Genomic DNA, 26,493 nt, shown 5'->3' on the forward strand with positions numbered 1-26,493 from the left:
TAATCTTAATCCTGACCCAAATGTTGTTTTTTTTTTTATGTGCCACCTGCACAGGAGCCAGTCCAGCAGCACTGGCAACGACCTCGCTCGAATGTTGTTTTTCACATGCATTATTATTATTATTATTAGTATTATCATTATTATTATTATTATTATTATGTGAACTGGCTGAATCATTAGGGCATCAGAAAAAATGCCTTGCAATGTTTGTTCTGGTTCTTTAAATTCAGTGTTCAAATCCTGCTAAGATCAACTTTGTTTTACATCCCTCTTGGGTGAGTAAAATAAAGTACCAGTCAAATGCTAGGGTCAATGGTATCCACTGTGATCCCTCTCCTCAAATTCACTGGCCTTGTACCTAATATAGACACATTTACCCTCATCGTTAACATTTCATATAAAATAACCAAATGAAAAAAATGTTTGATATTTTTTGGGGCTGTATATTTATTCAATATACAAGGATGTATACTACCTTGCTCATGTTTTCTTTTTTAAACCTGCATCCAGGCCACACTGTAAAGTGGCTGGTGTTTGGAAGGGCATCTAGCTGTAAAAACCTTGCCAAAACTGACCTTTCCTGTGCTTGTGCCGTGTAAAAAGCACTTGGTCCATTCTGCTGGGTGGTTGGTGCTAGGAAGGGCATCTAGCTGTAAAAACGCTGTCAAAACTGAGACAGAAATCTGGTGCAGGCTCCCGCCTGGCTGGCTCCTGCCTGGCTGGCTCCTGCCTGGCTGGCTACCGCCTGGTTTGCACCCGCCTCACTGGCTCCTGTCAAACCAGCCAATCCATGCCAGCATGATGTTAAATGATGATGTGCCCTTAAATATGGTTTCTGATTACAAATATCTTGGGTCATACATATCATCATCTGGAAAAGACTTTCTAACTAGAAAGGGTATGGCCTGGTCAGCCTGTAATGACATGCATAAGATCTGATCATCAAATCTAAGTAGAGACTTCAAACTTGAAATCTTCAAAGCCACAGTCGAACCAATTCTACTATATGGCTCAGAAACCTGGACGTTATCAAAGAAGCTTGAGAGGCGGTTGGGTGGAATCTACACTCGCCTCCTTATGAGAGCTCAAAATCTCTTGTGGAGGCGCCATCCAACCAAAATGCAAATATATGGGAAACTACCACCTGTGTCATCTCTTGTGAAAGGTAGGAGAGTCCAGTTTGATGGACATTGTTGTAGAGCTGAAAAAGAGGTAATTTCTACTCTTCTCCTCTGGAAGCCATCTACTCGCAATACCAGAGGGCGCACACTCTCCTACCTTGATGTAATCTCCAGGGATACAGGCATCCAGCAACAGGACCTCCGTAATGCCATGATGGACCATGAAGTCTAGCGTAGCATGGTAAATTCCATTGTTTCGACCACGGTCGAACAATGATGATGATGATACACAATATAGTTCCCTGGTATCCATGCATAATATATAAATATGCATTTCCAATTTTTTGCAACTGCCAGAATAAGTTGGGACTTGAGAAAGGAAAGCTACTTAGAACTTACGAAACAAGGGTTAACTAAAAGTCTGAACATAAGCACGAATGTATGGGACAAACTTATGAAACTGTTTTGGACAGGTAAAGGGTTAAAATAAACTAAAACAAATGTGAAAATAACAATCCTGATTTCGTTTATCATTTTCCCTCCGTGAAAGGTTATTAACACACTGGCGTTATTTAACACACCAGAAGAGAGATTATGTTCACGACGTGTCTTGGACCAGACAGGCAAGATGTGGCCCTATCATCATGATCTTTACCTTCAAGGTATTGTTGCTGTAAGTTATTTATTGTTTTATTTTGTTTATGAATTTTTTTCTCTCACCATTTACTTTGTTTAATAAATAAATAAATCTAAGATCAGATTAGATTTTAAGTTCTTTACTTTAATATCTATCCACCATCTTTTCTACAACAACCTTGGGCATTTTTTTGAATTCCATACATCTAACACTCATGGACATGCTTTCAAAATCAAAAAAACAACACAACACTCATGACTTTCAGAAACATTTTTTCACATTCGGAATTGCTGAAGCATGGAATAAACTATCCACATCAGTTCTTAGCTGTTGAGACACTACATTCTTCAAAACTTCTGTGCTTCCTGAAATTTGCTGATAGTACACCTGATACCCCCCCCCAACTGTTTTTTTAAAAGCTATTCACAGTTCACTACCTGTGCATATTCTATGTACTGTTCATTCACTTTTAGTTACTTTTTCTGATGTGTTTTAGTGCATCTGAGCACTGTTTGCAATAAATTCATTATATACTAAAATTACATTTTCACAATAAATATAGTTATTTCCTTATATTTAATAAAGGTTTAGTTTTCTAATGTAACATAGTAAATTCAGCAATGACTTCAAATATAGAAGCATTCCCTGTTCCTGCTCTATGTCATCCTTTAACCATTTGGCATTTAAACCGGCCATCATCATCATCATCATTGTTTAACATCTGCTTTCCATGCTGGCATGGGTTGGATGGTTTGACTGAGGGCTGGCAAGCCAGAAGGCTATACCAGGCTCCAATCCTATCTAGCAAGTTTCTACAACTGGATGCCCTTCCTAATGCCAACCACTCCGAGAGTGTAGTGGGTGCTTTTTACGTGCCACCAGCACAAGGGCCAGTCGGGCGGTACTGGGCATCGACCACGCTTGAATGGCGCTTTTTATGGACTGGCCTTGACCTCGCTTAAATGATGCTTTTTATGTGCCACCAGCACAGAACCACTCAGCTGGCACTGGTATTGACCACGTTCGAATGGCGCTTTTTACATGTCACTGGCATGGGAGCCAGTCAGGCGGCACTGGTAACGACCATGAATGGTGGTTTTAATGTGCCACTGGCACAGGTGCCAATCAGGCGGTACTGTCATAGGCCATGACAACAATTTCAACAGGTCTTTGCAAGTGCAGTTTATTGTCCAATGATTGAAGGGTACTCTTAAATGGCCGGTTATGCTGCACAGGCATAGGCCACGGTTACAGTCTCACTTGGCTTGCCAGGTCTTCTCACACACTGCATATTTCCAAAGGTCTCAGTCACTTGTCATTGCTTCGGTGAGGCCCAATGTTGGAAGGTCCTGCTTCACCTCATCCCCTGTCTTCCTGGGTTTGCCTCTTCCACAGGTTCCCTCTACTGCTAGGGTGTGACACTTTTCCACACAGCTGTCCTCACCTATTCGCAACACATGACCATACCAGCTCAGTCGTCTCTCTTGCACACCACATCTAATGCTTCTTAAGTCCAACTTTTCTCTCAGGGCGCTTACACTCTGTCATGTATGCACACTTACATTACACATCCAGCGGAACATACTGGCTTCATTCCTTGCAAGCTTATGCATGTCCTCAGCAGTCACAGTCCATGTTTTACAGCCATGTAGCATGGCTGTTCGCACATATGCATCATACAGTCTACCTTTTACTCTGAGTGAGAGGCCTTTGTCACCAGCAGAGGTAAGAGCTCTCTGAACTTTGCCCTGGTTATTCTTATTCTAGCAGCTACACTTTCAGAGCATCCAGCCTCAACATAAAGCCTGAAATTTGGTGGAACGGTTAAGCCAATTACATCAACCCCTTACTCAACTGTTATTTTTTGACTTCCAAATAATGAAAGGTATAGTCGACCTTGGCGGAATTTGAACTCAAAACAAATAAAGGCGGACGAAATAGCACTTAGCATTTCATGCCCCAGGCAAAATGCTTAGTGGCATTTTGTCTGTCCTTCTGTTCTGAGTTCAACTTCCACCGAGGTCGACTTTGCCTTTCATCCTTTTGGGGTCGATAAATTAAGTACTAGTGAAACACTGGGGTTAATGTAATCGACTAGTCCCCCCCCCCAATTTTAGGCCTTGTGCCTTTAATAGAAAGGATTATTATTATTATTATTATTATTATTATTATTGTTATTATTATTATTAAAGTAAAGTTTGATCAATAAAAGACTAAAAAAATGTCATCATGTTTAAAAAGATGAAGAATTTGAATGTCACTCATCTTATTTGATGATATTTTATTTCAGGAACCAGGTAGCAAGATCTCTCACCTGATGAAAGATATGTTGACCAGTAAATACCCAAGTTCTATCATAGACCTGAATCTACAGAGAGTCTTGCAGACCCCTGATCATTCCAGTCACGAGACCTATCGGCAAGAGATGCTGAAGAACGAACTTATTTGCCTGCATTATGATGATAACTATGAATCCTACATGAAACGGTGAGTGAGTCTTTCTGTTTCAGTTACTATCATCATCATCATCATCACCATTGTTGTCATCATCATCATTGTTATCATCAGTGTTTAGTTATGTCTCATGATGTTCTGAGTTTCAAATAGCACCAATGTCAACTTTGTTGTCCATATTTTGGGGCCAATAGAATATAGTGCGAGTCAACTTTTGGGGTCCATTTAATTGGCTGTTTCCCCACCTCATGCAAATTTGAGGCTTTTATTATTTTACAAATCATTATTTGTTGCCACTATCTCACTACCATTTAGTATGATATTCCTTGCACACAATCCATGTCTCACCACCATGTATCATCACTCACCTTATTCATACACCATGTCACACCACCATATATCTTTACTCATGTTCCATGTCTAACTACCATGTTTTATCACTCACGTTAGACACATTCCATGTCTCATCACCATTCTCATTCCTTGTCTCACCACCTTGTGCCATCACTCACCTTCACTCATATTCCATCTCTCAGCACCATATACCATCAGTCACCTTATATTCCATGGCACACTAATATATACCATCACTTACATTACTCATATTCCATGTTTTACAACTACATACCATCACTCACCTTGTATTCTATATCACACTGCCATATACTGTCAGTCACCTTACTCATACTCCATGGTCTCGCCACTATGTATCATCACTCGCCTTACTCGTACTCCATGTCTCACAACAAAAGCTGGAAGTTGTCATCATTACTATTATCATTGACATCTTTATAACCAACTTGTTTCTTAGCTACTAATTATTGTATCGAGACAATTACCACCAATAGGACAATTCCTCATGACGACAACTCCCCCTAGGAAATTATCCCCCTTGGTTAATTACCTATTTCTTTATTACCCACAAGGGGCTAAGCACAGAGGGGACAAACAAGGACAGACATAGTTATTAAGTCGATTATATCGACCCCAGTGCGTAACTGGTACTTATTTAATCGACCCCGAAAGAATGAAAGGCAAAGTCGACCTCGGCGGAATTTGAACCCAGAACGTAACGACAGACGAAATGCGGCTACGCATTTTGCCCAACGTGCTAACGTTTCTGCCAGCTCGCCACCTTAGGTTAATTACCCCCCCCCCTCTCCAATGTATTAAGTTTTAAATCATCTGTTGCCCTCAGAGGTAATTGTCTTTGGGGTATTATTGTCCATGAGGGGTAAATATCATAGACTCACTAATTATACCACTGGTTAAGCTTCCACCACTATCATTTCCCAGTCCAGTCCATCATCATCATCATCATCATCATCACCACCATTATAACATTGATAATTGTTTTGTGTTGCAGTAAAAGTTTTGTTACTGTCACAGACTGTGCTGAATCATTTGTGAAAACGCTCCGGAAAGAGGTGAGTAATTTTAATGTTTGTTTCTTCTCAAGCCATGCCGGGCTCATAGGGCCGGTTTCCCGGTTTCTTTGGCATATAGGTTCCCCACCTGGATGGGACGCCAGTCCGTCACAGGTGAGCTGTTATTATTATCCTGCAAGATGCAGGAGGAAAGAGTGAGAGAAAGTTGTGGCGAAAAAGTCAGCAGAAGTTCGCCATTACCTTCTGCCGGAGCCGCGTGGAGCTTAGGTGTTTCGCTCATAAACACACACATCACCTGGTCTGAGATTTGAACACGTGATTCCTCAACCACGAGTCCGCTGCTCTAACCACTAGGCCATGTGCCTCCACAATGGTAATGTTTAATCCTAGCTTTATGTAGTGAAGTGGGGATTGTTTAGTTATGAGATTAAACCATGAGTAGATTATTGGTGAATTTGATTGAAGATTGATAGATTTAATAAATTTCTTTGAACGGAAGTTGATTAACGGAAAGGTTTAACCCATGAGTGATAGAGCAGGAATGAGCTGTTTAATTTTAGCTTACTGGTTGACTGAGCTGACCTGGTGTTTAATGCTAATATTTAGCCTATGGTTGATAGAGTTATGGTAAGTAGTTTTATGATAAGATTTAATCCATAGTTTATGAAACTGTGGGGGGTAGTTTGAAGATGAGATTTAATCTATGGTTTACAGGATTGAGGTGGGTAGAGTAATGATAAGATATAAAACATGATTAGTTAAAAAGTAATGAAAGCAATTCTTCATTAATATTTGGTGGTTAGAGAAAGATATACCCCAGAGTTGGTGACATGAGATGTTTACTCTTTTGGTAAGATTTAACTTAGCATTTCCAGCCCTGTGAGTCTATATGACGTGGGAAAGATCTTTTGGTGAAGGTTCATGGCTTAGTGGTTAGGGTATTCAGCTTGTGATCATAAGGTCGTGAGTTCGATATCCGGCAGTGCACTTGAGCAAGATATTTTATTTCATGGCTGTCGCCAGCTTCGTCTGGTCTCCGTGCCGGTGGCATGTAAAAAGCACCATCCGATCGTGGCTGTTTGCCAGCCTCGTCTGGCACCTGTGCCGGTGGCACGTAAAAAGCACCCACTACACTCACGGAGTGGTTGGCGTTAGGAAGGGCATCCAGCCATAGAATCATTGCCAGATCAGACTGGGCCTGGTGCAGCCTTCTGGCTTCCCAGACCCCAGTTGAACCGTCCAACCCATGCTAGCATGGAAAGCGGACGTTGAACGATGATGACGATGATGTTGCTCCAGTCCATTCAGCTGGCAAAAATGAGTAGTACCTGTAATTCAAAGGGCCAGTTTTGTCATATCCTGTGTCACACTGAATTGCCCTGAGGTTAAGGTACACATGTTTGTGGAGTTCTCAGCTACTTACATGTTACTTTTACAAGCAGGCTGTTAACATTGATTGGATCAACTGGAACCCTTGTCATTATAGATAGCCGCTCTCCGGCTATCTATCTGCGGCTTTATATAGCTATGGTAAGATCTCACCTGGAATTTGCATCACTGGTCTGGAACCCCTATCTTGCCCAGGATATTAATTGTCTGGAAGCCGTTTAGCGACGTGCAACCAAGAGAATACCCTCCATCAGGCATTTGCCATATTCTGAACGCCTTACTTCCCTGGGCATGGACACACTGAAACTCCGACGTTTGGCAGCTGATTTGGCAGACACCCATAAAATTATTAACCATCTTACAAACAATAACTCTGAGCACCTTTTCAAACTCCACCTGTCTAACACCCGTGGACATATTTACAAAGTCAGAAAACAGCACAGCTCCCATGACTTTAGGAAACATTTTTTCATGCTGAGAGTTGCTGAAGTATGGAACAAACTGCCGGCATCAGTTGTTAGTTGTCGGAACACTGCATCCTTCAAAACTACCATGCTTTCTGAGATCCGCCAACACTACACCTGATTTTCTCCCCTCCATACACACACACAAGCATGTATCTGACTCATACATTGTTCGCTTTCCAGACTTTATACGTACTTTCTGACAAGTTGTGGTGCACCTGAGCACTGTATACAATAATTTCATTATTATTATTGTTATTTATTATATGACTGACAGAGTGCCAGTTCAACTTGGCATTTAAATCAGTTCAAATATGTTTGGGACTAATTTGACCTTTATTTTATAGACTGTTTTCATTGCAGTTTCCTGTTGACAAAAATTCTCCTTTTAGGTAATTTGTGCTTTTAATGCCCAATGCATAAAGAGAAATTTTTTCAATGATAAACCACAGCAAAAACAGACTTTTTACAGGTCAAATATGTCCCAAACATATTTGAACTGATCTGAATCTTTGTTTACTTACATTCCTGCTTTCATGTGCTTAAATAAATAAATGCGCCCTTTTGAAGCCGAGCCAGGCTCATGGGCCCAGTTTCCCGGTTTTTATGGCGTATGTGTTCCCCAGTTGGACGGGACGCCAGTCCATCGCAGCGTTACTCATTTTTGCCAGCTGAGTGGACTGGAGCAACTTGAAATGAAGTGTTTTGCCCAAGAACACAACGCGTCGCCCGGTCCAGGAATTGAAACCACAATCTTATGATCATGGTGCTGACACCCTAACCACTAAGCCACGCGCCTCCACCTTCATGTGCTTACTATGATATTTAACCTCACATTGAATTGATTTAGTTGGGCTCTTTGATAGTCAGATTTAACTAATTTTATAGTGCACTTATCCCCTACAGAGATAAATTGTAACTTCCCTAGAGAACCTGATCTGAGAGGTCAGAAAAGTTGACATATTCTCAGATCAGGATATGTACTATGATCACGCAGTGACTGATAATCTAGACATAATTGTTATCAAGTATGACAAGCAATGCTCTGTGTATGTATGTACAGCTTTATCTGGTGTGCCTTCTTTATCATCATCATCATCGTTTAAAGTCCGCTTTCCATGCTAGCATGGGTTGGACGGTTTAACTGGGGTCTGATCTGGCGGTGTTTTTACAGCTGGATGCCCTTCCTAACGCCAACCACTTTGTGAGTGTAGTGGGTGCTTTTTATGTGCCACCGACACAGGTGCCAGACGAGGCTGGCGAACGGCCACGCTCGGATGGTGTTTGTTACATGCCACCAGCACGGAGGCCAATCGATGCGGTGCTGGCTATGGCCACGTTCAGATGGTTCTCTTATGTGCCACCAGCACTGGTGCGACAAACTACAAATTCCATTGATGTGGATCGATTTCGATTTGATTTGATTCTTCGATTTTGATTTTCACTTCTTCGATTTTGATTTTCAGAAAATTAATCTAGTGTCAACATTGCTTTCAGAGTTTTCCAAATAAGTGAACATCTTTACCTTCAATCCTGTTATTGTTGTCATTGTTTTTGTTATTTTTATTTGTTTCATATACACAAATGGTTACAGAAATTGTGGCACATTGGAATTAACTCTTTAACATTCATGTTATTCTGTCAAAAGTAATTTATTCACAGTTTTCAACGAACCACGTGTTATCTTGCAGCTTTGAGATTTTGAAGAGGTAGCTGTTAATTTTAGAATTATATTGTAGGGTAAGTGTGATAGGCCAGATCTAACCAGTTTTTACATGAAGTAAGTAGAATATTTAAGCCAGATATGGTCAATTTATATGCTAAAAGATTAAATAAAGCACCATCCGATTGTGGCCGTTGCCAGCCTTATCTGGCTCCCATGCCGGTGGCACATAAAATGCACCAATCCAACCATGGCCGTTTGCCAGCCTCACCTGGCACCTGTGCAGGTGGCACGTAAAAAGCACCCACTACACTCACGGAGTGGTTGGCATTAGGAAGGGCATCCAGCTGTAGAAACATTGCCAGATCAGACTGGGCCTGGTGCAGCCTTCTGGCTTCCCAGACCCCAGTTGAACCGTCCAACCCATGCTAGCATGGAAAATGGACGTTAAACGATGATGATGATGTAGTATTGACTTGTGTTTCTCCATAATTTGAGATCATATTTGTAGAATTTATTTTATTTTTCCTTCTCTTCATGCTTCATAAAATAAAAACTAGAGATTCAGTCGGGTCATCGAAACACTCTATCATATATGCTTGTACTCTTGTACCAATCAAGGTGGCAGAATCGTTAGCACACCAGGCAAAATGCTTAGTAGCATTTCATTCATCACTACGTTCAGAGTTCAAATTCCGCCGAGGCCAACTTTGCCTTTCATCCTTTCAGGGGTCAATAAAATAAGTACCAATAGAGCATTGGGGTCTGTGTAATCGATTTACCACCTCCTCCTCCTCCTCCGAAAATGCTGGCCTTGTGCCAAAATTTGAAACCGATATAAAGAAATCATTATTGTTGTTTACAAGATCTTTGTTGCCTGTTTCAGCTTCTACAGCTGCCCAGAATCTCTTCAGGAAACCTATGTGGTGTGTGGGAATCCCATATTAACAACTTTCTCTGGTTACTACAGAGAAAAGCTCTATGTCTTATCAAATATGTTGAACAGGAAACGTAAGTCTTGCTTCTACACTTTTATTTCTACAGATAACTTCATTTTCAAATTGTCCTTCGTTATATTTATCTCCCTTCCTTTGCACATTTCGTTTCTCTTTCTCTTAAAAAAAAAATAATAATAAAATAACGGAGAAAGGTAGAAATTGTGATTGCTCACTTTTCATCATCATTAAGATATCTACTTTGCCAAGCTTTCGGCGATCTTTCGTCTCTAGTAGACCTTTCCGTCGATTTCCGTAAAATTTTTTTTTTTTTTACATATGGGCTTGCGGGAACTTTTGAAGTAATATACATACATATACACATACACCGAGTAAAAAATTTCAGTTATCTCTTTCTTTCACACATTACTCTGTCTCTTCACACACACTAACAGAAGCACTTCACTTACACAACATACTGTTTGTCTCCCACACCCCATCATACACACACACACACACATGTACATCAATGCTCCCATGCACGGTAACTTCAAAAGAACTTCCCTCGTCATACAATCGCTTTCTCTTAGTCTCTTTCGCTCTCATTACTTCAAAAGTTCCCGCAAGCCCATATGTAAAAAAAAAAAAATTTTTAAGGAAATCGACGGAAAGGTCTACTAGAGACGAAAGATTGCCCTACTTTGCCAAGCTTTCATAAGTTAGACCGATCAGATTTTTATTAGAAGTTACGGATCTTTCCGGTTTGAACGGCAGTTTTTAACATAATTTCTAAGTAACTAAAAAATGTTAAACTTCGTATACTGGTAGAATGTGTTTATAAAATATCTTTTTCTCTTGACTTTATTGAGAAAATTCTATAGTTTGTCAGATATTTGTTGTTGTTTTTTCTTCAATTTCTTCAATTTCAGCCAATCACTGACGTCCATTGAGGTAAAAAAAACATTCTGTGCCGTATGAATATGTCCCTCGTTTAAGAAATAGATTGGGTTTATTTACATTTGTGAAGAAGAAAAGATACCCTCCCCTCCACTCCTAACCCTAAAACAGACTGAAATGCAATAGATCGATACTAGGGTCATAATTATGGGTGACAATTTCATATGACACCGCTAGAAAAAACTGCCGTTCAAACCGAAAAGATCCGAAGTTACTGTCCTCTTAGATGGGTCAGGAGCTTTATGTGATCTTACGCGTATATTACATTTTGGTGGCTGATAGGAGAGAGAGAGGTTGAGTGAAGAAAGTGTTATAGGAGAGAGAGAGAAAGAAAGAGAGAGAGAAAGAAAGAGAGAGAGAGAAAGAAAGAGAGAGAGAGAGTGTGTGTAAACGCTTTGAAGCATTTACTCATAATCACTCATAAACAGGGTTCGTCAGCAAATTATCTGCCCTTAGGATCTTAGTACTCGAAGATTTACCTCCCTTACAATATCGCTTGTACTTGCAATATATTACAAACAAAACATTTTTATTTTAATAAATTTTGTTTCACTTTTAATTTCTTTTCACTGTTACAATTTATTTGCTCTGACTTATAAAAAACTTCGGATCTTTTCGGTTTGAACGGCAGTTTTTAACATAATTTCTAGGTAACTAAAAAATTTTAAACTTCGAACACTGGTAGAATGTGTTTATAAAACATCTTTTTCTCTTGACTTCATTGAGAAAATTCTATAGTTTATTTGTTGTTTTTTTCTTCAATTTCTGCAATTTCAATCAATCACTGATGTCTATTGAGGTAAAAAAACATTCTGTGCCGTATGAATATGTCCCTCGTTTAAGAAACAGATTGGGTTTATTTACATTTGTTGAAGAAAAAAAGATACCCTTCCCGCCACCTAACCCTAACCCTAAAACAGATTGAAATGCAATAGATCGATACTAGGGTCATAATTATGGGTGACAATTTCATATGACATCGCTAGAAAAAACTGCCGTTCAAACCGAAAAGATCCAAAACTTCTTTGTTTTATCTGTTTAAAAATTTTAATTAAAAAAAAAAAGAAAACTAATAGGTGCAGGAGTGGCTATGTGGTAAGTAGCTTGCTTACCAGCCACATAGTTCGGAGTTCAAGTCCCACTGTATGGCAGCTTGGGCGAGTTTCTTCTACTATAGCCTTGGGCCGATTAAGGCCTTGTGAGTGGATTTGGTAGACATAAACTGTGTGTGTATATGTTTGTGTGTCTGTGTTTGTCTCCCCCAACATCACTTGACAACCGATGCTGGTGTGTGTACGTCCTCGTAACTGTCGTGCGTGGAAAATGAAAAGTGGTTCACCTACCTTCCTCTCTCGTCTGCGCCTGTCTAGTAGTAGTCACTCCGGCGATCCTGCCCTACCCCGTCACCCAGTATAAGCAGCTGCTTATACTTTGCTATGCCTTGGCTGGCCAAAAAAGGACGACCCTGTCCTGTCCCCCCCCCCTGCACTTCCCTTCTCACGCTTCCTTTTTCGGTCAGTCCCTTGACATTGACATCATCATCATTGTTCGACCGTGGACGAGACAATGGAATTTACCATGCTACGCCAGACTTCATGGTCCATTATGGCATTACGGAGGTCCTGTTGCTGGATGCCTGTATCCCTGGAGATTACATCAGAGTAGGAGAGTGTGCGCCTTCTGGTATTGCGAGTAGATGGCTTCCAGAGGAGAAGAGTAGAAATTACTTCTTTTTCAGCTCTACAACAATGTCCATCAAACTGGACTCTCCTACCTTTCATAAGAGATGACACAGGTGGTAGTTTCCCATATATTTGCATTTTGGTTGGATGGCGCTTCCACGAGAGATTTTGAGTTCTCATAAGGAGGTGAGTGTAGGTTTCATCCAACTGCCTCTCAAGCTTCTTTGATAACGTCCAGGTTTCTAAGCCATATAGTAGAATTGGTTCGACTGTGGCTTTGAAGATTTCAAGTTTGAAGTCTCTACTTAGATCATGGCCCTCTTCCAGCTCATTCCCACACACACCCCTGATCTCAAAGATCACCTCCTCACTTCACTCCATGTTGTAATCTGCAACCCATTTGGGTGGGCGCCTTGCACTTTGTGATCTTTTTAAACTGGGAACCACATTCTCATCCTCTTCTCTACAATCATCCTCCGACGAAGCGACAATCCTATGAACATCCAAGATATGACATGGCATTCCATCCAGAAAGATGTTGTTTTTAGAATTCACTATTCTTCTGTTCCACTGAGTTGTCCAGCGTGCCTTTGGTGGCTTGACCCAAACTTCATCTCCCACCTCCTAGAAGTCGGGCTCTCTCTCTTCTACAGAGTATCTCGATGGTTTACTCAGATGCTGCCATTCATATTTGAATATCGCTTTATGTGGCGCGGCCTCTTTGGCCTGTCCTGGTTGGGGGCAACATGTTGTACCAGCACTCTGCTGGTACACTCTGTCCCCGCTCTGCCATGGCCTCTCCATGATCCTATTTCCACTCGGCCTGCATGCTGCTCTGAAAAAGTGGTGCACTTTCCACCTGTCAAGCATCTTCTTCGGCGCCTCCGAACGAAATGCTCTGCTGCTGTTCAGCAATTCGGCCACAGAGCCCTGCTCTGAGAATACTTCATTTAGAATACGTACCATCTCGTTTGCAGTGCCTCTCCTCAATTCCCTCCAAATGGCCATCTGGCCCAGCCCACAATCGACCATCGAGAGATATGTCCCCTGCTGGTAGTGTGTTACATCTACTTCTAATCGTCTCCAGTTGTGCTCTACTGAAACGTTTCCCTGCCCATGTGCACCTGGAGCAGGGTTGATGGATTGACACCTGTCGCAGTTCTTGACCACCTTCTGGATACTCCATCTGGTAACGTCAGTGTCAATCTCCACGCCCATATGATGCATGGCATGCAGTCTCCTTACCTCGGAGTCATTTAACTGACACACTGTGGCTACCCCTTGCTTCGATTCCCCTAACCAGGCCTTTTTTACTCTGGTTAGAGCATCTGCCTTGTTTCTCTCTGAAGGCACAAAGACCACATTCAGCTTCAGGCTGAACTTACCAATCAACTCCCCTAGAATCCCTAAGTGGTGCTTCACTAGCAATTCCACAGCCCCTTTGGTTCGCACACTCTTCTTGTCAGTGATCACCAATCCTACCCAGCCAAGCACAGTAGCTGATTCCGTCCTGATTTTGATGGAGCACAGCCCCCATTTCAGGGTCAATGTCCAACTCAACGACATTGGTGTGGTTGTAGTCATCTGCTTTTCGAAGCCAGGTGGTATCCCTCACTTCTGTACCTCTGATTTCCAACATGACTCCTATCGCAATGCTGCTAACATCACACCAAATGGTCCCGCTATCCGATCTGGGCACATGCCAGTTCCCTCTGACTGGGTCTTCTGCTCTCGTCCTCTCCAGGATTTCCTGCATCATGACCACTGTCCCTTCTTTCACCTTGTCTCTCCAGTTCTCCCCTTCTGCCCATCTCTTGGTGTAACTGCATGCCATACGCAGCCACCCTATGATTGGGTAGTGACCTACTAACTTCCCGCACATTGAGAACAGTTCTCTCCTGCTGACATTGGTACCCAGCTCTGGAATCTCATTCCCCCTATGAAACACCAACTCACCTGTTCTGTCTCTCTGAAGCTTAAGCACCAGTGCAGCTTTTCCAGCCATTGGCTCTGGTGGCTTTGCAATCAACCCAAATTTCTTCAAATGTCTCACAACCTCTGTGGCAGGCACTACGATTTCGTCCACTAGGATGTCGTCTATGTAGGAACTGGTGGCCCTTCTTATCCTATCCACCTTTCCCAGGATGGATTTGAGCACTGTCACCATGATTTTCAGTGCAGAATTCAGCCCAGAACCCAGCCTTGTCAGACAATTTGTCTGGCCTTTGTATCGTACCAATTGGTTCTGCCACAGTTTGTCGCTCGCACGGATCTGCAAATATGCCGGCATCAAGTCGATAAACATTGCCGCCTTAGTTGACTGTCTCTATATGCGCAGTATCTTATTGCAGACGTTAGTCGCCTTGCCACCTGTGTGGTACGATACATGGGCGTTCATCTCCCGAAAGTTCAGTACTGGTCTAACTTTTCCCTGTGTTGGCTGAACCACTGCCATTAGAGGTAGCACTCTGCTCACCATCTCCTCTTTCCACAGGATAAGGATACCTTCCTCAATCCACTTCTCTACCTCTTCTTCAAACTCACCCTTGGCGTACCCTTTCAGGGTATGCTGGTAGCAGCTCACCTTTTTCTTCAGCGTCATGTGTCCCTCTTTCCAGTTCCACTCTATTGTTCATCGCTGACCATTGAACACCACCCAAAAATCCCTGCCTTCAATGGCGTAGGCAGTGCAGCTCCTCACGGGGCTCTGCTCTCACTCACATTACTGACTCACAGTGCACGATGCCTCCATGGCACCAAACGAAACCACATCTCCTCCAACACTGACACCTCCAAGGTGGTCAATTGCGTCCATCCCTGTTACCATATTGATCACGTCTACCATGTGGTCGATCATGATCGCCCAAAGCCTTAGCGTTATGCCTTGCACTGCTATATCCACATCACTGCTATCCTTGCATTCAATTTTGCTGCCGTCAACTGCATGAATGCTACTCATCTCCTTCCATTTCTTTATCGCCCTCGGGGTCAAGAGAGCCATTGTGGAGCCTCTGTTCATGAGGGCCTTGAATGTGTTTCCCCTGACCATGGGCAGTGACTTCACCAATGCCTTTACTTGTTCACAGGGGAAGTTTCAGAAGCAACAACCTCCCATGGCCTTTTCCCTGGCTACAATTTTGGGCGATATGCTCTGTCTGTTTGCACCAGTAGCAAACTGGTCTGGGCTCTGTGCAGTTCCTTGCCATGTGCAGTCTTTGGCACTTAAAGCACCATCCTGTGAATGGCCACTGTCGTTCCACAGCAGGCCTCTTTGTGTCCTTCATTGGCTGTCGTGCAGATTCGCAGGTTTCTGCAGCTGCCATCACCATTGCCTTCTACTCGGTGTTTTATATCAACACATGAACTTGAACGATGAGCTCGCTCATCACCATTTTGTTGCCGCCTGGCAACAGTTGTAGTTGCACTGACATGTCATTGGGAAAGCCGTTCGCAAAAGCCAATTGTGCTATTTTCTCAAGTCCCTTACCGGTAAGACCAGACAACACAACCAGCCTCTGTACATCTTCAGCGTAGTCGTCGACCTGTTTCCCTCTCCATCTGATTGTTCCCAGCTTAGCAAAAGCAATGTACTCTCCATCTGTGTAAGCCTCTCTCAAACGCTGCTTGATCTTCGCCGTGCTCAGCTGTTCTTCATCCATTTGGAGGCACAGTGCCAGCGCACTCCCCTCCAAGTACAGGGCCATGTGGCTTGCTACATCTTTGATGCTTTGTATCCTGACCGCAACTTTGACCTTTCGAATCCAGGCTACTACGTCACCTTCGCCATAGAAAGGTCTGATGACATCACTACCAATCCTTATCTTTGCTCCCATCATGTATCAAAGGGTCAACGACATCTGTATACAATTGCCAAAATCGCTTGTTATGCATGAGAAATGGAAAGAAGTTCACCTATCTTCCTCTCTTGTCTGCGCCTGTCTTCTAGTAGTCACTCCGGTGATCCTTCCCTACCCCGTCTCCCAGTATAAGCAGCTGCTATCTCACCAACCCGAGAGCGAATTCCCTCATATCCATTTGCAGTGCCTCAGCTGGTCAAAAAAGGACGACCCTGTCTTGTCCCCCACCCCAAACTTCCCTTCTCTTGCTTCCTCTTCCGGTCAGTCCCTTGACCATTGACATCAAGGCCCTCATCTTCCGGCTCATCCCCACAGTAACTTAGCGGTTCACCAAAAGAGACCGATAGAATAAGCACTAGGCTTACAAAAAATAAGTCCTGGGGTAGATTTGTTCGACTAAAGGTGGTGCTCCAGCGTGGCCGCAGTCAAATGACTGAAACAAGTAAAAGAGTAAAAGAAAAATTCAGAAGTATATTCTCTCTTTACTCTTTTACTCTTTTACTTTTTTCAGTCATTTGACTGCGGCCATGCTGGAGCACCGCCTTTTAATTGAGCAACTCGACCCCGGGACTTATTCTTTTGTAAGCCCAGTACTTATTCTATCGGTCTCTTTTGCCAAACCGCTAAGTGACGGGGACATAAACACACCAGCATCGGTTGTCAAGTGATGCTAGAGGGACAAAAACACACACAAACATACACACATACATATATATATATATATACATATATACGACAGGCTTCTTTCAGTTTCCGTCTACCAAATCCACTCACAAGGCTTTGGTCGGCCCGAGGCTATAGCAGAAAACACTCGCCCAAGATGCAATGCAGTGGGACTGAACCCGGAACCATGTGGTTGGTAGACAAGCTACTTACCACACAGCCACTCCTGCACCTATTAATCAAAATTTTCTAGAAAGATTAAAATTATATAATTGTAATTATACTTGGAAATAATAATCATACTAGACATCATTAACGATTATTAATATTAATCTTTGTCTTTTTTTTAACAGGAATCGTGGAAGTCACCCATTAAATGATGGTATTCATAAACTACGTCAGGATCTTGGTTTGACTTTAGAAGCTGATTTGAGAATAGTCCTGGCAGCTGCTGATAAACTTAAGCCAGGAATATACTCTCTTGTCATATCAGATGGACGTCGTCAACCTGATCATTTTGGACCATTCTTTGATTAAAATTTGCATGTTATTTATTTACTTTAACACACACACACATGCAAAGCAATAAATATGTATATGCAAATGTATATAATACAATCTCCAAGCAAAATATATATATATATATATATATATATATACAGTAAAAGCAATTAAGATTCAAGTGAGTTCTGTTGAATTCACATGAATGCGGTACTTAACTTAGATGCACCAGAAATCTATATGGTGTTAACCATAAGATAATGCGGGGTGATTATAAATAAGAAAAAAAGCAACAAGAATGAATCAATATTTCGGTACAATTGTTTCGTACGAAGACAGCTTTATTAAGGCTACAAATATTGCAGTAAATATAAGTGACCCGTACTCATCAGCCGAAAAAACATCTGAGTTCTCCAGATATTACTGCTATACTTGATGTTTGGAGAACTCAGATGTTTTTTCGGCTGATGAGTACGGGTCACTTATATTTACTGCAATATTTGTAGCCTTAATAAAGCTGTCTTCGTACGAAACAATTGTACCGAAATATTGATCCATTCTTGTTGCTTTTTTCTTATATATATATATATATATATACATGCAACAACCAATATATATATGTATATATATGTATATATTCGCAGGGTTAACTGGGGTTACTCATGCAGAAACCTATATATGGCTTAGCCATGTTCATTTGAAGTCTTCCGATTTTTTTGGCTCCATCTCATCTCTGAAGATACACAAATCAATATATATGCACATGTATACATGCATACAAAATAGTATAAGTATATTGCTTTGTGTGTGTGTGTGTGTGTTAGAGAGAGGGAGAGAGTGTTAGTGTATATATGTATACTTACCAACCTATATATATATATATATATATATATATATATATATATATATATATATCCATGCTGTATACATGTTTACATATCATTTGAAGGCTTTCCTATTGAAAGTGGCATCTTGTCTCTGAATTTTTTTTATTTGGCCCTTTACTTACTTGTTAGCATAAATCCAGAACAAGGAGCGTAAACAGAATGATAGCATGAGCACCCAACTCTTGTATACACAACATAAAGATGTTTATGAGGGAAGCAATGATATCCCTATTGACCCTGTAAATTATTTATGGACATAGCAAAGCTGATATGTGCATATATATATATATATACAAACATATATATATATATATATATATGTATATGTATGTATGTATGTATGTATGTATTATACTGGAAACTGTAAACTTTTGTATATGCAAAGTATTTTTGAGTCAAATGATATCCTGAGTATACTGGATATAATAGTGTCTTTTCAATGCAACAACGAGTCAGAATATCATCCTGAATAATAGAAGACAGTTTTAGCCGCTAGTCAAGTGTCATTATACAGCCAAGGCTGATTAACCCTTTAGTATTCAGATTATTCTACCAAATGTGATGCTTGTTTATTCACATTGCATTGAATTAATCATCTCTCATAGCTGTGAGATTTCTGCGATGTGACTCTTTACTTTGGGAATAATATTGTAGGATAGGGTAAGAGGCTGGATCTGACTGGTTCTGAACAAAAAAGAGGTAAAATATTTAGGCCGGATATGGCCGGTTTGAATGCTAAAGGGTTAAGGTTTTAAATATTATGATGGTAACTTCTCCATATAACAGAAGTTGGTGTGGTGAAAGCCCAAGAAGTTCCAAAGAAATTTAAGAATTCAACAGAACTGTTGATAACCTTTGTTTGATAGAGACCTGAATCTATGTGTATCTCCTGAAATGGGATCTAATAGCTCGTTATCTTTCCTGTTGTTTGTGATATTTTGGGCGTTAAGGCATTATACAGTTAATCCTTTTGTTACTATATTTATTTTGAGATGCTCTGTGTTTCTTTCAATTATTTTAAATATAACAAAGAATTTAGTAAAATAACTTAGTTATCATTAAGCTAGTGTTAGGAACATAAATTGTGACTAAGATTTGGTGGAAGATTTTAATTCAAAACTTATGAAAACAAGACATTTGTACTACAGAGCCAGAGCTGGTTTCAGCTGGGTTGGTAACGAAAGGGTTAAGGCTGGTTAAGGTTTTGACTAGCATGATCATAACTCCTACATTTAACATAAGTACTTGTAGTTTTGTTGGTGATCCTGGAAATTTGAGATTACTCTTGGTTTAAGCATTCCAACTGATGAAAATGTTTTTGAGCAAATTCTTCAGAATGAAAAGGGTGATCAATTATGATGCTCATTGTTGTCATTTGTCTCCAAAAATCGATGAATTCAGGCTTGTCTGCTTTAGTACCTCTTGGAATTATGAGTGAATTCTGGTGAAGGTAGCCTGGTGGCATAGTAGAACTCCGCCAATTAATGCAAGCATTGATTTAGAGCTTCCAAAGCTTTCTTGCTGCTTATCTTACACTTATCCCAAACAACAAAATGACAACGCTTTAGTACTTACCCTGTTCCAGATATTTTTTTCTACTAATATTACAAACTGCTGTATGATTGTCGACTTAATTCACGGGCAATTTGAAAGAAGAATAGGCTGTTTTTCTCTTCACAAGTCGTATAGCAGTAATATCTGAAAGAAGCAACAATCAAAGCTATTTGTTGTTTCTGTCATACTTGGGGCTGTCTTAACTTCATTATAGCCCCCACCACAGTGGGGGTGGAGGCAAGTTAGTGCATTGGGTCCTCTGAAGATACACAAATCAATATATATGCACATGTATACATGCATACAAAATAGTATAAGTATATTGCTTTGTGTGTGTGTGTGTGAGAGGGAGAGAGTGTTAGTGTATATATGTATACTTACCAAGCTATATATATATATATATATATATCCATGCTGTATACATGTTTACTGACAGCAAGCCACAAATTACATGGATCAGAATTGGGGGTTTTAGACCCGTGGAGCAACTGGGTAACTGCCCAGTGTGTCTATGCCTTGAAATGGCACTGGTTGTAATTTGGAAAGCAACAGCTTGATGAGAAATGTTTTGTCAGTTCCTGCAGGAGCATTAGGAGAAAAATCCTGTTTGAAAAACAAAGGAAATCCCCTCTTGAATGTAAGCATTGCAGAATGATTTTTAAACTGGTATCAATTTTGGTCCATTCTCACTAACATCCTGACAGGCATACCCTTCATAGAAAAAAAAAAATTTATAGGTATTAATACTGCATTGTAGATTTCATCACTTTATTCTGTTTTCCTGTAAGGACATTACAACTGTATCTGATATCTGTACAAAATTGATTCTGTACTTTAGCCATATTGATTTACTCTAGATCTTTTAGAGTAGAGTTGCAAACAGTGTTCACATACTTCCTTGTGCAAAACCCAGAAACCATCAACATTTCAACCAAAGATTGACCATCAGCCTATAGCAATTCTAAATGTAAAATATGCTTTTTTCATAAGAAGTGCAAATATTACCATCAATGGTTCGAAGATAGAGAAGCAATATGGAACTACAGATTTCATACAGAAGCAGTAAAAGCTTTTACTTAAAACTGCTTCTGTGTGAAATCTGTAGTTCCATATTGCTTCTCTGTCTTCAAGGCTAAGGATTGGTGAGCAGTAGTTTCTATACAGCCACTGGACGGTATCAATCATGAATAGGGAATCTAAGTATTTTCCAAAATGCCTCACTGCTGTTCATACTCGACTACAACTGAAGTTTTGTATCTTAAACCTGAAATATTTTGTTTCAGAATAGTGAACATCGCAGCTCATGATCGTAAAGTAATGAGTTTGATTCCTGGCAGCATGTCGTTTCCTTAGCAAACACTTTATTTCATGTTGCTCCTGTCTGCTCAGTTGGCAAAAATGAGTTGTACCTGATAGACTTTATGGCAGTTACAATATTCAACATAGCATGTAGGCATTAAATTGTTTTGATTTTTTAAAAAAATGGCAATAAGGCACTTTCTATTGATTGCCAATTTTTGTTTCAAAATCTCAACCTTGTGATGCCCATCTTTTGTATGATGGGTATTTATCGTCACCTGTTTGTTTCTTTAATCCTCTAGCATTTAAACCAATCATATTTAGCTAAAATATTCTTCATGCTTTATGCTCAAACTGACCAGATCTGGCCTCTCACACCAACCCCACAATATCATTCTAAACAACAGTTTGCTCATCAAAATCTCAAAACAATGTGAATAAATAGGCGCAGGAGTGGCTGTGTGGTAAGTAGCTTGCTAACCAACCACATGGTTCCGGGTTCAGTCCCACTGCGTGGCATCTTGGGCAAGTGTCTTCTGCTATAGCCCCGGGCCGACCAATGCCTTGTGAGTGGATTTGGTTGACGGAAACTGAAAGAAGCCTGTCGTATATATGTATATATATATATAAGTGTGTGTATATGTTTGTGTGTCTGTGTTTGTCCCCCTAGTATTGCTTGACAACCGATGCTGGTGTGTTTACGTCCCTGTCACTTAGCGGTTCGGCAAAAGAGACCGATAGAATATGTACTGGGCTTACAAAGAATAAGTCCTGGGGTCGATTTGCTCGACTAAAGGCGGTGCTCCAGCATGGCCGCAGTCAAATGACTGAAACAAGTAGTTTGACAGAATAATTTGAATGCTAAAGGATTTTGTAAACTTATTGTCCTTGATGCAGGGAGAGGTGAGGTTGTTCTTTTTTGATGCATTTTCATTTGACACAATCTCTTTGATTCTATTAAATTGTCAGTCTTTTGTCATACATATCAGTCATATGATCAATGTTTGATTTGACAATTTCTTAATGTCCTTTGGTGACATTTGGAGATTCTGCTGATATCATAGAACCAATCTAGTTATAGTGAATTCTGTGCGAAAACCAAATTAAAATATATGTCCCTTATTTTGTTTATTTATTTTCCCATTCACTTGGACATATATGACCACACACTGGTTGAAATAGGTGTGAATTGTAACGTCTATCAATGTGGAAATTTTCATATGAAAAGCTTTATCAATTAACTAATTAACTCATGTCTGTCAGTGTATAGTTGCCCTGGAAATAGTTCTAGATTTCATTCCATTAGTATTGCAAGTAAAAGTGTGGAAAAATTCCTCAGTCATAATTACAAACATAAGTCACGACATCCTGTGTTCTCTCGTACATATATCGTGGATTTCCTATAAAAGCGGGTGAGAGAATACAAAACTGTTCTAGCTCTGGTGGTATCATTATTAATGCCATCTTGTCAATGTATATGGGATTCTAAATGTGTTTTTTGTTTCCATGCATGTAGCCCAATTTCTTTGATTCCATTGAATTCATAGATGGTATTTTGCATACAAGGCAGCGAGCTGACAGAAACGTTAGCATGCCGGGCGAAATGCGTAGCCGTATTTTGTCTGCCGTTACATTCTGAGTTCAAATTCCGCCGAGGTTGACTTTGCTTTTCATCCTTTCGGGGTCGATTAAATAAGTACCAGTTATGTACTGGGGTCGATGTAATCGGCTTAATCCGTTTGTCTGTCCTTGTTTGTCCCCTCTGTGTTTAGCCCCTTGTGGGTAGTAAAGAAATAAGTATTTTGCACACATATCAGTAACATACTGGGATATTGTAAAACATATGAATGATGAGTTTCATTTATGAATTTGATGTTACTTGTCACAATCCTTCAAAACAATGTTTCATTTTCTATGAGATTCTCTGACCATAATAATTGCCACTTTACTAAACTCAGGAACATCAAATCAATAAACCTGAAAATCCAAAGTTGAAGTACATTCTAAAGAATACTGCAAATTTCATGAAATAAGAATTGTTTTTATGGAGTATTTCTTATGAGTTCTAATTCTAGTGCTTGAAAAGTTTTTGTTGCAACATTGTGTTTCTTTTTGAATATCATGTAAAAATATAATGTGTGAAAACTGTGGGTCTTTATTCTGTAAAGGCTGAAGCAAAACCATTCTGTGATAAACTTGTCCTTGTATTTTAAAAGTCAGTATTAAAACCCACATTCCATGATAAATTTTGCTCCAAATGACTTTTATCTGAAAAGCACAATTGAATACTCAAATGCTATTAAGAAAATGTTTTTGACTCTGAAATGGGGCCTAAAGAAGTCTAGCTGAATTACAGAACATGGACTTTTTCATTGAGAAATACATGCCTGATGATTACTTACTCATTTTCTAACCACACATTTGCCAACATGCTTTGCATGTACAGTTCACAGATACAGTTATTCAGATGTATAATCATGATTAAGAATCATAATTAAATGCAGTACTTGCCATTGCATTTGTTCACACTTCTGAAAATTTTTGTTTTTGAATCTTATTTTTCTATCTTTTTTAATTTTCTCATGATCTTTTTTTTTTTTATCTTTCTCCATTTTTACAATCTAATTTCTTTGACCTTTTCATTTTCTTGAGCTTCTTTTTTAATTCTATATTCCTCCGGTCCTTTCCTCTGCAGTTTTTTTTTCTCTATTTCAGACTTATACTTCTGTGGTAAGTGATTTGAACTGTGACTGTTTGTTGAAACCAAAGCAAATACACACAGAAACTGTTAACTTTACTTAAACATAGACACAAACAAAACATGAACAAACAAAATGGATACTGCGGCATGAGAACAAACCTGCTCATGCCTTGTTCCTTATCTGGAGATTTGACAAATCATGAGGTGACACTTATCCCCCAAGCAACCATACTCCCTGGATTTAGCCCCTGCTAATTTTTTTTTTTGTTCCAAAAGTTGATCACACATTACAGGTGATAGAAAAGATTTTAAAAAATTCACTAGGAGAACTGTACTAGTCCTGATAAAGCAATTCTCTAAAGTGTTCCAAAACTTAAATTTAGACCTTAAATGTTTTCTTCCCTTTTTAAAAACAGCAGGGTGCAATTTGAGGAGATATGGTTGCTATTTCTTGCAGGCTGAGCTAGTCAAGTCACCGGTTGAGAGGATTGATTCCTCTTTTAATATATTGTGTACATTAAAGACAATGAGCTGGTTGAATTGCTAGCACACCAAACAAAATGCTTAGTAACATTTTCTTCTGGTTTTGTGTTCTGAGTTCAAATTCCACTGAGGTTGACTTTGTCTTTCATCATTTTGGGGTCGATAAAATAAGTGCCAGTTGAACAGTGGGGTTGCTATAATCGACTTGTCCAGCAACCCAGCCTTGCAAAAATTTCAGGCCTTGTGCCTATAGTTGAAAGATCTTTTCTGTCAACCACCATCCTCACAGTTGATGCTAATCTGTATGGGGAATTCGGTTGTCATTGTGGTTTGCCCTTCAGTTCCTGCTGGCTTCATGGAGTGTTAGTTAGTTAGTTAATTATTTGGCTCAAAAAGCAAGGCCATGTAGGGGGACATGGAGTTATGTACAGGGTGGTGTTCATGTAAAGAGTTCAGGCCACTTGTGGTCAAGGGAGACTTTGAATCGAACGGTCGTCGGCATCTTCACAATTTCGTCCAGCAGCTTATTCCACGGATCCGCAACCCGGACAGAGAAAGCCCCTCTCCTTCAAATGAGATGAAATCGTTGCAGATAGAGCTTTTCGGAGTGACCCTGCAGCCGACGCTCTGGAGCAGGAGTGAAGAACAGCTCTTTCGAGAGGTTACACTTTCCGCTTATGATGTGAGCAAGAATGAGATCACCACAGCGTCATCGTTTTTCTAGAGAATAAAGGTCGAGCGTCTTCAGCCTTTCTTCATAAGACAAATGCTTAACACCAAGAACCATGTGGGTAGCCAGCTTCTGGACTCTTTCAAGGTGCTGTATGTCTTTGAGGAGGCTTGAATCCCGTACTCTCCAATATGTGTATTGTTGACTGAATGTGGATTTCCTTTGTTTGCACAACTAGGTAAACTAATCATAAAATATTCTCTCTAGCCAATGGGATTGTCTGGAGATGATGGGAAGAGGCCTGATAGATGGACTCACAACTTGTCCGTGGGGCTAGCAATGGCGACCCATGCCTTACTTTATGACATGATTTTAATGCTGCGTTAGAAGTGGGATTTAAAATACCTGTAACTGAATGAAATAAGTTGGTAAATTACATCTTTTAACCCTCAACTTTTCAGACGTTCTGGAATATTGGGCTGTTGATAAATAGTTATGACTTCGTTGGTGTCCTATCTCTCTGAAATGTCTAATTAGTCTCGAGAAGACGCCTGGCTGTTTCTGCCTCGCACTCACCTACAATTCTGTTGTATTTTGGAGTGTCACAAAAATATGAAAAACAACACTAGTTTTCCCTAACAATATTAGTAATTAAGAGATTGTGCATATTTATTATTTTTTTTCTTTTAATTCTTACCTTTTATTTTTGTAAATAAATAATTTTCATGGAAATATTGCAAAAGTTATGTCCCTTCCTTTTCCTTGTTCAAATAGCGTTTCGTTTAGATTTTTGTAAATACTAAGTAAATTCTAGTCAGGTATACTCTTTTACTTGTTTCAGTCATTTGACTGCGGCCATGCTGGAGCATGCCTTTAGTCGAGCAAATCGACCCCGGGACTTATTCTTTGTAAACCCAGTGCTTATTCTATCGGTTTTTTTTTGCCGAACCGCTAAGTGACGGGGACGTAAAAACACCAGCATCGGTTGTCAAACAATGCTAGGGGGACAGACACAAACACACACATATACATATATATATATATATATATATGCTAGCATGGAAAACGGACGCTAAACGATGATGATGATGATGATGATGATATACATATATACGACAGGCTTCTTTCAGTTTCCGTCTACCAAATCCACTCACAAGGCATTGGTCGGCCCGGGGCTATAGCAGAAGA

At 40.2% G+C, this 26,493-nt stretch overlaps 1 protein-coding gene and 1 long non-coding RNA gene across 3 annotated transcripts in view; both read left to right on the forward strand.

The window, feature by feature from the left end:
• The window catches only part of LOC115215140 (guanine nucleotide exchange C9orf72-like), a 55,014-nt gene extending 37,191 nt beyond the window's left edge, over nucleotides 1–17,823 (forward strand). Inside the window, exons 5-9 of one of the 2 annotated variants that reach the window (XM_029784313.2) lie at nucleotides 1,672–1,794; nucleotides 4,049–4,245; nucleotides 5,579–5,639; nucleotides 10,003–10,127; nucleotides 17,564–17,823. In XM_029784313.2, coding sequence (XP_029640173.1) covers nucleotides 1,672–1,794; nucleotides 4,049–4,245; nucleotides 5,579–5,639; nucleotides 10,003–10,127; nucleotides 17,564–17,747 — 690 coding nt within the window. In that variant the 3' untranslated portion in view covers nucleotides 17,748–17,823. The remainder of the gene's footprint in view (nucleotides 1–1,671; nucleotides 1,795–4,048; nucleotides 4,246–5,578; nucleotides 5,640–10,002; nucleotides 10,128–17,563) is intronic. The other variant, XM_036505606.1, reaches the window with a different exon arrangement.
• A 2,743-nt stretch (nucleotides 17,824–20,566) lies between these two features.
• LOC118764634 lies at nucleotides 20,567–22,724 on the forward strand. The gene is made up of 2 exons (XR_005000453.1): nucleotides 20,567–21,904; nucleotides 22,292–22,724. It is a non-coding gene; the product is annotated as an uncharacterized LOC118764634 (long non-coding RNA).
• Nucleotides 22,725–26,493: the final 3,769 nt, after the last annotated feature.

The sequence above is a fragment of the Octopus sinensis genome, linkage group LG8, assembly GCF_006345805.1.
Source record: "Octopus sinensis linkage group LG8, ASM634580v1, whole genome shotgun sequence".
Classification (NCBI taxonomy): domain Eukaryota; kingdom Metazoa; phylum Mollusca; class Cephalopoda; order Octopoda; family Octopodidae; genus Octopus; species Octopus sinensis.